This window comes from Tetrao urogallus (genome assembly GCF_951394365.1).
Source record: "Tetrao urogallus genome assembly, chromosome: 5".
Classification (NCBI taxonomy): Eukaryota; Metazoa; Chordata; class Aves; order Galliformes; family Phasianidae; genus Tetrao; species Tetrao urogallus.
The window spans coordinates 49,388,988-49,407,526 of record NC_136818.1 but is presented as its reverse complement, the minus strand read 5'-3'; the positions used below and the strand labels follow the sequence as shown (position 1 = coordinate 49,407,526).

The 18,539-nt window shown below is 35.5% G+C and overlaps 1 protein-coding gene across 1 annotated transcript in view; it reads right to left on the bottom strand.

The window, feature by feature from the left end:
* Positions 1-2,842: 2,842 nt before the first annotated feature.
* Positions 2,843-18,539, bottom strand: part of HECTD2 (HECT domain E3 ubiquitin protein ligase 2) — a gene marked incomplete at both ends in the record, with an annotated part of 33,713 nt that continues 18,016 nt past the window's right edge. Inside the window, 12 exons of the mRNA XM_079536198.1 lie at positions 2,843-2,963; positions 3,816-3,959; positions 4,493-4,608; positions 5,776-5,882; positions 6,138-6,225; positions 7,217-7,291; positions 8,677-8,835; positions 10,544-10,632; positions 12,491-12,623; positions 13,126-13,233; positions 14,124-14,220; positions 16,567-16,690. Coding sequence (XP_079392324.1) covers positions 2,843-2,963; positions 3,816-3,959; positions 4,493-4,608; positions 5,776-5,882; positions 6,138-6,225; positions 7,217-7,291; positions 8,677-8,835; positions 10,544-10,632; positions 12,491-12,623; positions 13,126-13,233; positions 14,124-14,220; positions 16,567-16,690 — 1,361 coding nt within the window. The remainder of the gene's footprint in view (positions 2,964-3,815; positions 3,960-4,492; positions 4,609-5,775; positions 5,883-6,137; positions 6,226-7,216; positions 7,292-8,676; positions 8,836-10,543; positions 10,633-12,490; positions 12,624-13,125; positions 13,234-14,123; positions 14,221-16,566; positions 16,691-18,539) is intronic.

Here is an 18,539-nt window from a genome sequence, read left to right as displayed (position 1 = left end):
TCATGGAAGGAGAATTTATTTTCAGAAGCCAGTGCTGGGACAGAAGCAGTTTCTTTTCTCTCTACCATCTTCATTTACTAATTTATACCTGCTGATTTTGTTAATCTGAAAAGACTAGTGACAAACGTATATGAACTTACATTTAAAAAGTGATTTTCTTAAGAATATATTTCTTATCTACAATGTCTAATCTTAGTTAAGAAGAAAGTCTGACATCTCATTAAGTGATTTTGATCCTCCTCTTTGCTGCCATCTGTAGGTAACTCAAAGGAAACAAGTAGCAAGTTTAAATCTGGTCAGATGTCAGCCCTACAATAGGGACCTGCAGTGATGGGAAAGCACACTGTCCTTGTTCCCTATCCTTCCTGATTTAAACATTTCTGAGTAAGATAAAAAGAAAAAAGCACAGATGTAGATCATGCTTTCAATCTGATTATGATACATTCTAGAAATCTGAAATGAAACTAAGACCAGGAATTGAAATATTTGATTTAATGACTGCACAATTTTAATACATAAAAATAGATAGGAATGAACAAGTTTATACAAACCAGATTTCTTTTGTATGTTACAAAACAATGATGGAGAATAAAAAAAAAAGTTGCTGGATTACAGGCAAACAACAAAAGAACGAAAAAAAGAATCATTGAGGAAAAGTTTTAAAATGATCAGAGGCTTGTTTCATAAATACAGTGCAATGCTTTCATTTAACAAATACAAAAATTTACAATTTATCAACATCAGGAAATATATAAAATGTTATTGAGTGACCATCTTATTTAAAAACCAATGCAAATACAATAGCTTTTTTAGAATTCTGAGGTAATATTACACAGTAAAATCAAAAAAGCATTAATAAATAAAACTAAACCCAAGGCAAAGTGCAATTCAGTGAAAATAAAATAAAGCTTTTATTTAACAATAATAGATAAATAGTTATTAAAAGTGGGCTTCAGCCATAAAAAAATATTTTGGCTAATTCGCCACATTTTCAGATAAACTGTATAGATATTTATTCACAAACCAACATTCTGTAAGCCCAGTTCTATACAGAAGGGAAAGGGAGGGGGCGTTTGTATATTCTTGTTCAGCTTCCAGCAATTTTAAATTTCTGTCCTGATCATTCAGTGCAGCAGCGAATGTTTCATTTTTTTCTTAACGCGAAATACTGTCAATTCAAATTTATTTTAAATCCCCATTTGAGAGTAATAATGCAAAATGCATGAGTTTGAAGTGCTGCTTTTAAAATTCTCTGTGCTAACCTAGCTTTGTCCCAGGCTGAAATCAATAAAAGTTTTAATATCAATTTTAAGTAAAGCACAATAAACAGTGCCAAATATCATAAAATACTATTTATCTCTCCTTCAATAAAACTGTAAAATCATCCATAACTTCTCTAGGAAAGAGAATAAAATAAAATTCACACTTAGCTGCTGAAGAAACTGCACAACAGCTCTGAAACTACAAATTAGGAAGATTAATTTGTGAAACTGTTGATTGTGGAAGAATAATGTACTCTTATTACAAATAAATAATTGAGCACAGACACTACAAGCTATTTAAGTGTCCAACTTCCAGCAGAAGTCAGCTGGGAAGACTGGCAAATTGGATGCCTAAATATTTTGAAAGATCTGGGCCTTGATCAAATGAAAGAAAGATCCATAGAATACACAGTAGCTATTCATATTATGAAGGTTTCTATACTGCATACTGATAAATTCTCGCAATTTAATGAATAAAACCTAGACTTACAATTACACCTGCATTTTGGAACCAGTATCTTCTCCAACTCCTAAGTTACTAATTCAGAACACTCGCACCAAGAATTGTTTTAAGGTAGCTGTGAAGTGAAAACCACAACAAATTGTCTTCAAATGCTGGCCTTCAGGCTAAAGAGATCTTCCACATTCTTCTGTTACTGTATGCACTGTTGCCGTAGCTCACTTAACACTTTCATAGAAGTTCCTGACAAAGTGACTGGCAAGTAGACTATGTATCAGTTTTCTGTGTGTTGCAGATTTCATTATTTTCCTGAAATTTTTCAGTGTATGTGGAATTTACTTTAAATATCTTTGCTTACTATGACACTAGAGTAGATCTGATTAGTCGCCATCAGTTTTAAAGAATGAAATGGAGAAGTTGCTCAGTACCTGTAGCTTGGCCTTGATTCCCTCATGGTGAATAAAGTACCTCTTAACATTCTCTGTACAGTCGATGTAATTGATTTGTAAAAGCCAAATATAGAACATCTAAAACCTGTTATTAATAAAAAATATTTTTAGCAGTAAATGGGACTATCAAAACTGTTCACAGGCACTTATTTACATGCTTCTTACACAGCCTGTTCAACTGAGAGGGAAACCAGAATATTAAAACTGCATACAGTTTATAAAGACTAAAATTCCTATTTACTGTTGAAAAAATATGGCTACATGCTGTAACTTATATCTTTTCTACTATTTATGTCAATGGAAAACATACCCTCACTGGGACTAACTTATGACTTATACTATTTCTCAGATGAATACACGTGATATAAAGTAATTACAATTAAAGATAAAGTGCCATTAAGAAAAAAAAATTGAAACAACATACAACTTAGAAATTTTCTTCAAGTTTCTTTTATCAAATAGGTTAGTTTTTAGTATGAAGAAAATTACTTTCTGTGACAAAGCAAGCAGTGAATGTATTGCCTTTAAGGAGAGAACCACACACTTAATACTGAATTAAAAAATACGTATGTTGGATAAGACTTGCACAGTACCAAGACAACAAAAGCTTAAAGGCACAATTAGAGGAGAGTGAGTGCTACATAACAATGCTGTTTTTGAAGTATTTTGTTTTATTCTAGGCCAAAACCTTCTGCATTTGAAATTCCAATTATCAACTTCTGCTTCAACTCTTTCTTGTTCTTGTAAGGAGGGAGACAAAGCTGGTTGAAACAGGTATGGGCCACAGGCAACCTAAAAGAAAAACAAAATCCATGTCTTATTTAATAACACAACAAAAGCAAGGCACTGTCATCTGCCAGCATATTTTTATTTAAACAATATTTAAGTAAGAAACATCACAAACTGCACTACTTGTATGCACCTCGAGTATTTGGATGAAATTTGCCTGCTTCTTCTTTCCCAACTTTCTTTCCCTGCCTCTTTAAAAAAAAAAAAAAAAAAAAATTGTAAACATATTTATCCAAGTTTTTCAGAGTCCAAGTAGCCATATGACTTGAAAATTCGTTCTTCTCTATACAAAATCTGAGTATAATCAGAATTCACAACATGAGGGAGGAAGCTTGGACACAGAGTTGGTATAAATAGAGCTAGATGAAACACAGTTACTCTAAGGACAGAAATCAGAAAGTTTTGTTAGGTAAAAGGCATCCTCACAGATATATGTTTCTGGGAAAAGCACCAAGGAGCTGAGAGAAGCCCTGGAAAAAGAACAGTTCACAAGCTGTGGTATTAGACAGCAGCATTCTAAGTTGCAAGTGTCTTCTGAAAGTTGAGATCTGAATGTTGCCAGTAAGGACTAATTAAACAGTTTCTTTGAATTCCAGATCTCAAATGTAAACGGTGACTAAAAAGTTGAATCTAACATAATAGATTTATGCAATCTAATTCTAAATTCTAAAAAATGAATTTAATAATAGTTTGAAGATAAATTAATGAACATTGTGCATTAGTTTGCTCTTCTTTAAGAAGACATTCAAAAGCAATAAGGACTCACAGGATATAATTCAAAAAGAAAAAATTGAAAAAAAAAAAAACAAAAAACAAAAACAAAAAAAAACCCACCAACAGCAGAAAACTACTTACCAATTAGTGGATGTTTCACTCTTTGAAATCTTGAAATTCAAATCAGCCATACCTCCCACAGGTACTCTATCACTTCCTGTAGCAAAATGCAGTAACTTTTTTTGAAGGTCAAGAGAAAATCCAAGTACAACATCCCAGAAGTATCTGTGCTCAGAGGCAGGAGAAGAAAATGGTTTATGGTGCAACATCCTGACAAAGACATGTTAGGATATAATACAACAAAAAGCATTGACACTCATTAGAAATTATTTAATGTAATATATAGGATATTAATATTACCCTAGTATTCAAGGTTAAAAAATTTCCCAAAGACTTGAAAGGCACAAAGTTTCATTAATTTTATAGTAATGTATTGGCAAATGATGCCCAAATCTATTCTATTAAAGAACTAAATAAAACTGCTTAGTATGAAGTAGAATTGATGAATAATAAAATTGAATGAGAAATTTCTTCATAGGACTGAATAACAAAATTAAAGACTCAGGTTTCATTTTCAGGGATTTTAAGTTTAAACAAACAAACAACCTCATTTCTTCGTTTTCAACTAATTACATCATTTTAAAAGTTCCTTTCTAACAACTTTCTGATCCACTCTCAGATCACACAAGAAGATTATTCCAACAGCCTACATGCTATGCTGATTTCAAAGTTTAGAAAGAAAAAACCATTAAGCTTACCGTATAGTAACATCAGTTTTCTGGTAGCCCTCATATTGGGTACTTCGCTGTAAAGCAGACATATCCAGCTCAGGACTGCCACAGACAAGAATTTCAACTTCTTCGGGACGAAGCAGCTGCCAGAATTTAAGTATAAAATACTTTGTTTCCATTACAAATGAGAAATAATGCTACTAGAATCAGATCAACTTTCTTGCCTGATTGAAAAATTAAAAGATTATTATTCAATACAATTTATAAAGTTAAATGTATACATATTATTTTTATAGAAAAAAAAGCTTCAGTATAAATTGGAGGAATCTTTTATTATGGTATGTAGTACAAAACGAAATTAACGGATAACAAATTTTAGTATATTCCTTTTGTTCTCCACTTCCTTTTCATTCTTACATTCATTATAATAACTTGTCTTCTGATTAGATTTCAATGAGATCATGAAGAAAATAAAGTTTTACATGTGGAATTCAGAAAGAGAATCTTGATTTTTATTTTTTTTTAAACAATCTCCATTACACTTGCATTGAATATCCTGATGTAATTAGAAGCAGCTGACAGAACTTACTCTTAGCTGTACTTACTGCTGTGCAAAGCACGTAATCATAAATCATGGTCTGCAATCACTAATCTTACCACAGCAGAACCTACTTCTCATTCATTTACTTTATCATCTTTTAAATGCCTGAAAATAATTCATTGCGCTTCAATGGATTATTATCATTCTTTCCTGAAACTTCCCTGCAGTAAGTTACATTTCATTTTACTGAAAGTCTGCCATACTTGTTTAGCTTCCTAGGAATGTGGAAATTCTCATGGAAATTGTAAGTCCTCTTCTTTCTCCTTACTTCAGAAGGAACAACGTAAAATACAAAAACAAAAAAAATTCCAAAAGCCAAATACGACTGAATAAACAAGAATATTTAATCTCAATCTCACTGTAAGTTCTTTCCGCAAATAGTAACGTGATTTGCAGAGAAGTCAGGACAAACAGACATGCTTGCTCTATTGCTCACAACTGTAGTAAGTGCAGACAAGTTCTGTAGACACACACGACAGCCTTTGAATTGTCTGTGAATCTGATCAACATAACATGGAGCTTTATTTATCTGTAGTATTCTATGAAAAGCAGTTATCAGCTGATTGCCAACTTAATTCTCCTTTTCAACTATACCCATTGACTAAGATTCTTTATGAATCCTAAAGCCATCCAGCTGAGCTACTACGTTACACAATTTAGGTCATGATCACATATTTGAAACAGAAATGATATCTTCTTTCATTCTTACCAGTAATGCATATGAAGCACAGACGCTATGAAATCCATAATAGAAAGCTGCAAATTGTTTGTAGATTGATTTGTTCAGAAGAAAATCAACATAAAGTTGCACATACTCTAAAAAAGAGAAAAAATAATGTACTTTGTTAGATTGTAATAATTTAAATAGCCATTTGCAGTGCTCTTCAAAATTGTACTGAATTTTAAAAATGAATGTCTTTTGTTTTATATACTACTAAATTGTTAGGCATACCACAAAAGAGTACAGGAATTTTTTTCATACTTTGTTAAGCAAAACGAATGTTTATAATAAGTGAAAAATTGATAAACTTAATACTGTCAAATGCGTGCAGCTAACATGTATTGAAGTACCTTTCCTATTTTGATTTGTGACAGGAATTTTATCTCCATTTGGCTTTAGGTTGTAAGATTTTATAACACCAAATTCTTCCTGAAAAACCTGGAGAAAGAGAAAACTGAAGTTCAGTACTTTAAGCGTTCAAATACTTGTAAATTACAAAGCTTGTATTCATAACTCTGTGTCTTTCTTCTCTCTCTTAAGAACGTTTTAATCCTGTCAATTTTTTTTTTCAGTTAAATAATACAGTTTTCAACAAAGTGCTTAAGAAATCCCATTTACAAAGCAGAAAAAATGTCCCTGCTAAACAGTGACCTACCAAACTGCAAGCTGTGGATTCAAAACCAAAGTTTAAAAGAATACATTTCTAAGAACAATTTAGGAATATCAAATATAATTAAGAAGGTGTTTCTTCCACTGTAGCTCTCTAGGAACTCAAAAACAGCCACTTTACAAGAGTTCTCACATACTTTCATAATAATGAAATAGAAAGCTGAGGCAAAAAGAAGTCAATACGAGTCCAACACAAGTTCCTAAACCAGCATGAAATTTTGCTAAATAACATGCATGCTAAAACAAAGAATAACTGAAAAAGCCTTTCTTGATTGAATAGAAATACACTCATTTCTTAGATACACAAGTCTAGCAAAACTATTATAACTTGAACAAGCAAGTATAAGCTGTGAGATTTCCTGGAAAAAGCATATAAATTAACAGGAGTAAACTCTGTCTACCACCAGAGTTAGTCAGAAAAGGGATTGTTTTGCATACAAATTCCAAAAGCAGATCACTGACTGCAAAGTCAATGTCAGAGCAAGCAAAGAGCTGTAATGGTACCAGTAGTTGGGCACAGGTGCCCGGCAGTCAGTGCTCAGGTCCACGTACACTGTCAAGGAACAACAGCTTCAAGCTCCATAATGAAGCCAGCCACTACGTGCCCCAAGCACTAGACTGGTTCTTGAAGCAAACTTTAATGCCCATGTAGGTGTATTATAAAAAAACAACCATATAGTAATAGACCACTCCACTGCAGAAACATTGGTAAAATTAATGAACTAGTTTGAGAATCACTTATAGTTGAGTACTTAATGACCTGAAAGGTGGAGTAAAAATCCTCTTCAACATTGCCTTCATAGGACAGAAGTTCACTCAGTCCATGGGCTAATTCCTACAATACAAGTACAAGCTCTTTAGCAAACCCACAGAGCAAAATTGACATACTTGCAAGCACATGCCAAAATTACTCTTTATAAACTACCTTGGAAAAAGCTGTATATTCAAAATAAGAATGTAGGAAAACAACAAAAACAAAAATGCTTAATCAGAGTACTTAGAAGAGTTTTTTTTTTTTTTTTTTTTGTTACTGAATTTCATATTAACTTAACATTTGCCTTTTATCATGGAAAAGGTGTCAAAAATGACACACCAAATTTTGTTATTCTAACTTCAGCAAACTTACATAAGTTCTGCTCTGCAAGAAAACATGGAGAAGTTACATTTTCAACAGAAAAAGAGAGACTTGCTGCACCCTCAGCAAGTTTGCAGATGACACCAAGCTGAGTGGTGTGGTTGACACGGTTGAAGGAAGGGATGCCACTCGAAACCTCGAGAGGCTAGAAAGGTGGGCCTGGGTGAACCTGATGAGGTTCAACACAGCAAAGTGCAGAGTTTTGCACTTGGGCCAGAGGAATCCCAGGCATTCATACAGACTGGAAGGAGCAGTCCTTGAGAGCAGCCCTGTGGAGAAGGACCTGGGGGTCTTGACAGATGAAAAACTTAACATGAGCCAGCAGTGTGCCCTTGCGGCTCAGAAGGCAAATGGTATCTTGGGCTCCATCAAAAGAGGGGTGGCCAGCAGGGACAGGAAAGGTGATTGTCCCCCTCTACTCTGCTCTTGTGAGGCCCCATCTGGAGTACTGCATCCAAGTGTGGAGCTCCCAGTACAAAAAAGACAGGGAGCTGTTGGAGAGGGTCCAGAGGAGGGCCATGAAGATGATCAGGGGACTGGAGCATCTCCCCTATGAAGACAGGCTGAGAGAGCTGGGCTTGTTCAGCCTGGAGAAAAGAAGGCTGTGGGGTGACCTCACTGCAGCCATTCAATACCAAAAGGGAGCCTACAAACAGGAGAGGAATCAAGTCTTTGAAATGGTTGATAACTGCAAGACGAGGAGAAATGGTCTTAAGTTGAGGGAGGAAAGATTTAGGTTGGATGTCAGGGGGAAATTCTTTACAGAGAGTGTGGTGAGGTACTGGAATAGGCTGCCCAGAGAGGCTGTGAATGCCCCGTCTCTGGAGGTGTTCAAGGCCAGACTGGATGGGGCTCTGGGCAGCCTGATCTAGTATTAATAGGGCTGGTGGCCCTGCATGTAGCAGGGGGGTTGGAGATCCATGATCCTTGAGGTCCCTTCCAACCCTGGCCATTCTGTGATTCTGTGATTATATCAGTTGGTGAGAAAAATAAGAGTCATTCTGAAACAGTTTATAATTGAAGCATTTATTAAAAATAGAACAGGTTCTAAACAGGTAATTTATCCTCTAAGGCTTAATACTTACAGGCATTATCTGAAATAGGTCATCTAATGTGATGTCACAGATGCCCACAAGTGTGCTATGATCACAGGGAACAATAGGAGGACTCAACAATTTCTTGTAACAACAAGGCGGGAAACGAATATCCAAGGTGATGCTATTATAGACAGCAAGGCCCATAAGCTATATGTGTCAAATATTAAGGGCAAAATCCGCACATATTTATCATGGTTAACATTTTAAAAAACTTAGATATTTACAATTTTTACTGAGCATACTCTAAAACATGGCAAAGAAACTGAAGGAATGGAAATTATCTAAATTTTTTTTTGGACTGCTGTTATTGTAAACACTATTACAAAATTTTGTTTAAATAACAGTTAAAATGGTCAAATGAGGCACATTGCCAAAACACTTGAAAATCTTTATCACATTCTCTATAAGCATTTCCTGAAGAAATTGTTCCAGCATACTGTTAGGAAAAAGCTTTTTGTTCTGCTTTTTAAAAGAGTACTATAGATATGTACGTCTTCAACCAAAAAACATCCAGAGAGATGTCAATATAGAAATTTTTATTTGAAATACATTTAAAAGCATAATGGCAAACCTGCATTGGCACAGCAGCTCATCAGCTAGCACGCTGAAGCATACCTGGTAAGACACTGGTATGAAGACAGGCTGAGAAAGCTGGGCTTGTTCAGCCTGGAGAAAAGAAGGCTGTGGGGTGACCTCATTGCAGCCATTCAATACCTAAAGGGAGCCTACAAACAGGAGGGGAATCAAGTCTTTGAAAGGGTTGATAACTGTAGGATGAGGGGAAATGGTTTTAAGTCGAGGGAGGGAAGATTTAGGTTGGATGTCAGGGGGAAATTCTTTACAGAGGGAGTGGTGAGGTGCTGGAACAGACTGCCCAGAGAGGTTGTGGATGTACACATACCTGGTAATTCCAGAATTTGGGAAGTGGGGACAGGAAGAGAGTTAGGCTATCACTCTCATTTAGAAAGATCTGCATGTACTAGAAGCAGATCCTTCCTCTTAGGCTTGTGTTTGTTAATATCAGGTTTGCTATTAGTGTCTTTTGTACTCACATTAATTAGTACTGAATAGCTTAATTTTTTTTTACACACTGCACTTCATTAATTTTTATTTCATAGCAAAAACTATCCTCAGCAAGTCATTGCATACAGCCATCAAAGACTAGTCATAATAAATGAGAAAATGTCATCCATGTCCTTATGATATTTAAAACAAGGCATAAACATAAAAAATGACAATTACCTGAATTAACAGATCATAGTAAAAACTTGAAATTATTATAAAAAAATAGAAGAATCTGGTTCATGATTCAGCTTCCTAGGAGTAAAATGGAGGCATAAGACACAACGTCATCTTAGTGGAGTTATAGGACTATATCAGCATTAATCATTTGTCTGAGGACTCCATAAATTAGCACAACAGAAGACCTGGAAACAATTTTATGCTCACATGGAAAACACCCAGTTTAAAACAAAACAAAACAAACAGAAGGTCACATATGTCCCAACAGGAACTTAAAGAACTTAAAAATTAACGAACCCAAGGACAATTATAGTTACTGAATGAAAGCCAGAAGTGAAGTACGTAAAAAAATTACAACTTATACACAATAAGGTTGCATATGTAGTCTTAATTCCACTATTTTCTAACTGTAAAACGTACCATGTACCCATAACAACCATTTTCTTCTTATCTTTTCTTTAGTCTACTTGCTTAAATGTCATTTTTCATGCATTTAAAATGGAACATAATTGTACATGTGTCAGAATGAGTTCTGATCAGTCCTTCATGTCTTACTATATCCCCATAATTAAATCACTGCTTCTTTAGCACTGTCATGAGGACAAAAGGATACAGCTCCAACTAGTCGGAATTCAGAATAGTTATCGCACTTAAAGCTGCTGAACCAATGGCAGTGAGAGTCCTTGTGGTATGTGAACATGCCTGCAGAAGAGGAGAGCTGCACTTCAAAAAGCCTTCTTCACACGCCTCATAATCTGTGCAGTCAGAAATGTAACTGACCAACTAACATTTATCCTGCTGCAATGCGAGTCAATCTCCTCCCCCCTTCCTGTTGCGACAGCAGATGACAATCATAAAAAGTGTTGGCATGAATCCCGTGATACAGACACCACAAACTTTGCCATCTTAGAATTGAAAGCTGTGAAATTTGATCTTGTGAATGAATATATGAGCAGAGTATGCTTTGTACTTATCTATCCAAAAAGCATACTAGACTAATTTTAAAAAGCCACACCACAAATACCCTAAAAGCACCACCCACAGGTCTAAATTACAAGTAAGATCCCATCAAAATCAAAACTGTGAACTAGCTTGACTGATATTTGCTTTAAGTACAGGTTGTTCTGTTTTAAAGAAAGCAAAAACCTACACAATGAACCCACATAAAAGTTTTAAGATACCCAGGCAAGAAGCAGCTCTCAGACAAAAAAGACAGTGCAGTATAGGTTAAGAGTGCACTAACAGCTTCTGACAAGCATCATTTATAACTTAAAAAATAACAACAGTAGACTATACAGTCCCCTGCCAGGGGATGAGAACATTTCTGAACTCTTCCCACACTTGGCTGATAGCCATATCAATGAAAGAATTTACATTTTAAAAAGAAGAAGCCTGCCAAAGCTGATGAAAACTCTTGAATGTTTTCAAACTCATCACTTACCAAGTTCTACTGACAAGATATTCAGAGAACTGTCAAACATACAGAATTATTATTTCTCCACAAAGAGCCCTTTTCACTAGAGTAAGAACTTTAAACAAATAATGATTCCAGCAGACTTAAGCAGATACTTCTGAACCTCTAGAAGGAGGCCAATAAACAATCAAGCACCATGCATTTGAGGGACACAAACACTTCCAGACAAAGACACACAAGCTCTCAGATTCTACAAAGGACTATCAGAGGTGTCATGCTGAAGTCCCTGGAAATCAATGTTTCTAAATATAAGTCAGCTTGGGAACACTTTAACACATTATAACATTAGTAATGTATCCACACAGAGCTGAGGAAAGCTGACTCATTTGTAAAAAAATAGCGTGGGAAAAAAACCACCCAGTTCCACCTACAGCAATATACAAGTACCTTAAACTGCTGCTTTAAGAACGTTCATTCATATCTTTTGGCCTCCTATTTACTCAAAAACTCTCCTCCCTTCCCCCCTCCCCCTCCTTGGGTCTGCAAATATTTGTCTTACTCTGTAAAACAATCGATGGTCTTCTCCCATTGACCAGACAAATCAAGACTCTGCCTCTGGATACAGCTGGAAACACTAACACAACAGATACACCAAGAGAAAAAAAAACCTCAAGAGAATATTAACTGCTTCTCTTGAATCCACTCTCCTTAGTACCCAGTATGCTCACTAGCCTAGGGATACTAACAAACCAAAACCAATGAGTCTCTGATAACTGAAATAATATTTAGCATGATTGAAGTCTTAAAAAGTTGAATCTCAATTCTGCAACTCTGAATTGATTAGAGCTTTGTTCACCCTCTAATTTCTATGAGCAAACAGAAATTTCATGTTTTCAGCCATACTTGAACCTCCTTGTCAAAAACCAAGATCTTGCAAGCTTTTCAGTACTTCTCACACTCTTTTGCTATCTCCTATTTCAAAAGATCTTCCCATACTCATGACATAAAATTTTAACTTGCCTGCTTTCATTTTTTTTTACATCATTTAGTAAATGACCAGCCTAGTACTGGAATAATGAATAATTCCTATCCATCACTGCTTTGGTAATTTAAAATCAATAAATTTTCAAGATGTACTTAACTCACCATAGTCTGGGTGAAAAATCTGGCGAATGAGAAGAAGAAACCATTCTTTTGTCAGGCCACCCATATCAAGACCAGCTTCTCCTACAAACGTGACTTTCAACTTCTTTTTCAAATCTGCCCTCTTCCTTGTTAGCTATAATAAAATATGTAGGGGGAAAAATGTAGAGGAGATTTAACATACTACCAGTATTTCTATCCATAGAGAACATGCCTCTCTTTCTATGTCACTCCTGCTTTGTTTAAACTAGTAATTTGCATCACAAACTCTAGATGACCAGTCTGCTATTTATGCTCCTATCAAGGATCTGGATCCTTCACAGTTTGATACTCATGCACTGCAGTCATAAGACAAAAATTGCAAACATACACACACCTTGCACATGCCATGTAGTATTCAAACATATTTTCATTATAGGCTTAGTTACAGAACAGTTTAAGGAAAGAAAATAAAGTTCTGATTTTTTAAATCTATTTTAGCAGCACTCCTACTGTGATGTGGTAATTCAGTTTCTTTTGTTTTGAATTACATAGCTGTATTTCCTGTCTTAGCACAGGAAGATTTAAACATGACTTACCAAACTGAATTCTAAGTGCAATAACAATTTTGCAGCAACATTTAATTTCATTTTTGATACCTCATCAAGTGAATCGCTAACGAGGTGTGTCCTCCTCACTTTCACATTTAGGAACAACATATTCATGTCAGGTTTCTGCCTGCGAGAGACTTTATCCACAAGGCTTTGCTATTTGAATGAAAAAGAAACATGCATGTAACAACTTCATTTAAAAAACAAAGTGCCATTCTTGTTAAACATAAGAAGTCCTTATCATCTTGCATTATAGAAATTATCTTAATATGACAGCTGCTTCAATACATTCTGGGAGATAGAAAGCGATGCAATCTCTTTTCTAGTGCAAACAACATTCACGTAATGTAAAACTACCAGGATACATAAGTAGGGGGTAATTGTATGGCAAACTTTTAAACTCCCTAAATAGTTAAAAACACCCATAGGAATCTGGAGAATGGCTTGCACGTTACTTAGCTATTCACAAGACACATCCAGCAAACCAAGAAGGGAGATATGGTGCTGCCACATACCAAGTAAACCAGAAACTGCTAGCACCTGATGAAAGCACCTAGACAAGCAGACAAAGCCTCTTTCAATATATGAGGTTGGAGTACCTCTGCACCTTGTAAACATACAGCTGTGTCTTGGTCTTCTGTAACAACACATATTCACAGAATAAAATAGGAAACAGACCAAAATTCTCAGGGTATTTTTCTTCATAACTAGATCATTCACTTAGTATCATGGTTTCTTATCAAACTCAGAGCAGTATGTTGGTTCCTCCAAAAGAAAAATGAACCAAAAGAAAACCAACAACACTTTTAACTGCAACCCTTTCCCCCAACACCGGCATTTAAAAGCATCTTAAAACTGAGCCTATTAAAATGAAAATTGCTGAGATGAGCTAGCAGGGACCTTTGTAGACTATTAGTTGTAAAATGGCTCACATTTTTTTTTCCAGATTAAAAATTGTGATGAAAGGCTATATAGAATATTTAACTAAGAAAAATTTATAAGATGTCAATTGATTAGACAAACCCATTTATCACTAAATTACTTACCCGTGCAATACTTATCATTTGTTGTTCTGAATCTCTTTGAATAATAACTTTTTTTGCTGCTATAGAGATAATAAATGGGTGTTGACAGAAAGAAAACCTGAATGATGAGGAAAAAAAGATAAAACATTCCCTTTTTAGCATCTAGTATAGTATTTGTTTTTTAAGAAAACGTGAATGAATTTTTACATTATCATTCAGTATTGTGGATTCATAGAAAGGCCTGGGTTGAAAAGGACCACAATGACCATTGAGTTTCAACCACCTGCCAACCACTAGACCGGGCTGTCCAAAGCCACATCCAGCCTGGCCTTGAATGCCTCCAGGGATGAGGCATCCACAACCTCCTTAGGTAACCTGTTCCAGAGTGTCACCACCTTCTACGTGAAAAACTTTCTAACCTAAAACTCTCCTGTCTCAGTTTAAGACCATTCCTCCTTGCCCTATCACTATCCATCCTCATAAACAATCATTTTCCTTCCTGTTTATGTGCTCCCTTCAAGTACTGGGAGACCACAATGAGGTCTCCCCAGAGCCTTCTCTTCTCCAAGCTAAACAAGCCCAGTTCTCTCATCCTTTCCTCATAGGAGAGTGCTCCAGCCCTCTGATCATCTTAGTGGCCCTCCTATGGACCCATTCTAAGAACTCCAAGCCCTTCCAATACTGGAAGCTGAGCAGAGGGAAACAATCACTTCTAATTTAGAATAATTTAGAAATAGTTGGCTTTTTTTTTTTAACTGCATGCATAGATAATAAATTAGAACTCAAATTGTTTAGTTAGAAATGCTACTAGGAATTCTACTTTTGATAAACATTCTGAATAAAATTCTAAAATTGTTTATCAGTAGATCTAACAAATTTGAATTTCTTCCATTACAAATGTCAAGAAGTAACTTCTGCTTTAAATATTGATTTCTAATTGCTACAATGAATTGAGAAAAGTGAGAATATTTTATTAAATACAAGCTGGATCGTTATCTCAGCGTAGCAGTCATAGGAATACAGGAGATGTATTTCTGGCTTGGCTTATTTGTCTCTCTGGTTTCCAAATGCACAGATTTTCTTCAGGTCCTTTGATTTAACTTAGGGCTTTATAGCTCAGGACTTCAAGATCACATGACAGCTATATTCCACTGCAGTCAAAGAATTTTTAAAGCTTTCTGAAATCATCAGGATAAAAGACTTTTTGGTCACTTGTTATTCTATTAAGTCTTTTGCTGATTATCTCACACATTGCCTAACAAGTTCACATTGAGATATTCGGAGCTTGAGACTGTGTGCACCTTGACTTCAGAATGTGTGGGCACGGAACACTGCGTGAGGAGCTCTGTATTCTAATGTCTTTAGCAAACAAAGCAAAAAGAAAAAAAGATTCTCAGTCTGCTGAAAATCCAAATGCAGAATGTTTTATCAATAAGTGTCAAGATAGTTGGAAGAACTACGTATTCCAAAATATTTCATATGCAAGGTAAACCAGAACTTCTTCATACTCATCTTTCTTAATTCTAAGCATTCAGTCTTGATTGTGATTTATTTTTTTAAACAGAACAACATAGATTTAGATGTAAAATTGGAAGTCGTAACACAGTACAAGAACTTGCTTTAAATATAATACAGCTTGTCTGTACTACTTCCAAAACTATGCATTGTAAAAAATGTGTTTTGATATATACTGATTTTCCAGCATCCCAGCTAACTGAAAAGAAGCAGGTGGAAATCTCACAGCTCTCTTGTAAGTTTGGATGTGGATGCCAAAGCAGCCAGATGGTGCTCGTGTAAAAAATAAATAAATAAATAAATCTGAAGCTCAGCAGTATAGAGCAGCATACAGATTCCAGCACTTTGACTGAGACTATGCAAAGCCTGCTGTGCATTTACTGCTGTCATAGCCATTTTTTCCTTCCTTTCCAAGTAAATCTTAAAACTTAGTAGAAAGATTTACTGCCTATTTCATTTCTAGATCATACTTCCGGCTGCCCTGAACTGGTAAAGACTTGAGTTTCATGTAACAGAAATAAGCACAACTGATATCACTGGAACAAATGGTCAGGCACACATACACACAAGATATTTATCTACCATCCTTAAGTGTTAAGTATGCATATAACACTTCCTATGAATGTGTCAGAAGTTAAAATATGTTTGTAATATCCTGCAATTAATAAACAGGCACTGCAGAATCTATGCTAATAAACAAACTCATGTTATTATGAACATTTTACATCTTTTCTCCAGTTTGCAAAGGTAGAATTAAATTTATTACAGTCAACCTCACATTCATGCAGTTTCTGCAAGTAGAAGTTACATCTTTCCAATAAAATGCATTATTTAATATGGCTATGTGTACACGTATATGGCATGTATACCAGGTATACAAGTACATATGTGTATATGTGGTGCTTTGACATACTACATACATGGAAAGAAACAACCAAGTTTTCCTTACCTGTGAGAATTTCCATAACATTGCCAGTTATGATATTCTTCCATAAGATCAATATGATCAAGAGTAGAATTGTAGAAATCCGTATATGAAATAATAGGAGGGCTGATCAGACTATTTGCAGCATCTACAAAGAAAATACAAGAGTCTTTCAAAGTGCTCCTTGGATTGAGTACACACATGCTTTCTAAGCATTGGGAGCAACACTGAAAGAAAAGAAACTAAGACAAATGGGCTACTAGTAACTTGATTTCAGTCTTAAATACAGCACTACAAATATGATATTACACTTCATGACAACATATTGATAGCTGTAAAAGCAGTAATTGCTAAGATCAGTCTGATTACGGTAAGAGAAATGTAATACACTGTGTATTATTTCTAACCTCAAGATCAACTTTTCTATGGCATTTGAATCCACCCCACCTAATGACATGCACGAAGTTAAGATAAAGAATGAGGTATTCTGCTGAAATCAACGAAAAATGACAGATTTCTTAAACATTTTCACTTAATATCAAACATACCAATGGATACAATATCTGCATGCTTTCCACTTAATATCTGTTTGAATTTGATGTCTATTTGCAAAAAGGATGGAAATGGAGAAGCACAACAAATGATGTTTTTCCTCATTTGACTACTATACCACAAGTACAAAAATTTAGTACTCAACAAATGAAGAAAGACTAATTCACACTTAAATAGCTTCACTATGTAAAATTCACATAACATGTAACTAATAAGTTTTCTCTAAGTAATTTAATTTTGATCATTCAGGCAGGAAGCAGTGCATTTTGAATTACTAAATATCTTTATCACAGTTTTATGTGGACAGAAAGCAATAAGCAACTCTTTTACATATGACTACAGAACACAAAAGTCTTGGTTTTGGATACTGTTGAGCTTGCGTGTTCAAGCTGCCCCTGTGGATAGGTAGGACTGTACAGGATTCTTGTACAGAAAAGTTGGGTGTTTTTTTTTATTTGTTTTAAAGAATCTAGGGATATGAAAACACTCTTGTCCCAATCAATTTTCTTATGCTTTCCCTTTCTCCTAGAAAGCATGAAGTAAATAAGGGTTTTCTACCCCTCAAGAAAAGGGTACTGACCTCAGGCCTTCCATTTCCATAGTAAAAGCTCTGAGCACTGAACTACTGAGGGTTGGACAAAGAGAAAGTTTGCATCTGCAGTGGCCACATTTGCTGTGTTCAATAATGAACTGGACATAAAATTATTTTTTCCAGACTGTAATTTTGAACTTAGGAGGTATAAACATTGTTTAACTCACCTTGATGTTAAAAATATCCAAGAATCTAAGCTCATTACAGAAGAAATTCTAGCAATTGCACATTCAAAACCACTTCTACAAATCTATGGGAAACTTTTTCCACTGCTTACCTCTGTGGATTTTTCTTTGAATGATCTCCTGTTGTTATTACAGGAAAATGATTCCAGAGCAATTACCGTTTACAAAAAAGTGAGTATGAGGGCTTGCTAATAGATGCCTTTGCCCTTTAAATTTTGGCACTCTTTTATATTGTAGTCCATACTGTGCCACCACCAACATCCAACCTTCCCTCTTGAAAAAGAGAGGTATAAAACACAGATCATAGCCAGAGAGCAGTGGTCAATGGCTCAATGTCCAGAAGGAAATCAGTTCCCCTCAGGGGTCAGTACTGAGACTAGTGCTCTTTAACATCTTCATCAACAACACAAGCAGTGTGAATGGATGCACCCTTAGCAAGTCTGCAGATGACCAAGCCGAGTGGTGCAGCTGACACATTCAAGAGACAGGATGCCGTCCAGAAAGACCTAGACAGGCTGAGCAGCGGGCACAGGTGAACTTCACAAGGTTCAACAAATTCAAGCGCAAGGTCTTCCACCTCAGTTGTGGCAACCCCCGTTAAGAGTACAAGCAGAGGAACGTAAGGAAAGCACAGCAAAGACCTAGGGGTACTGGTGGATGGAAAGCTG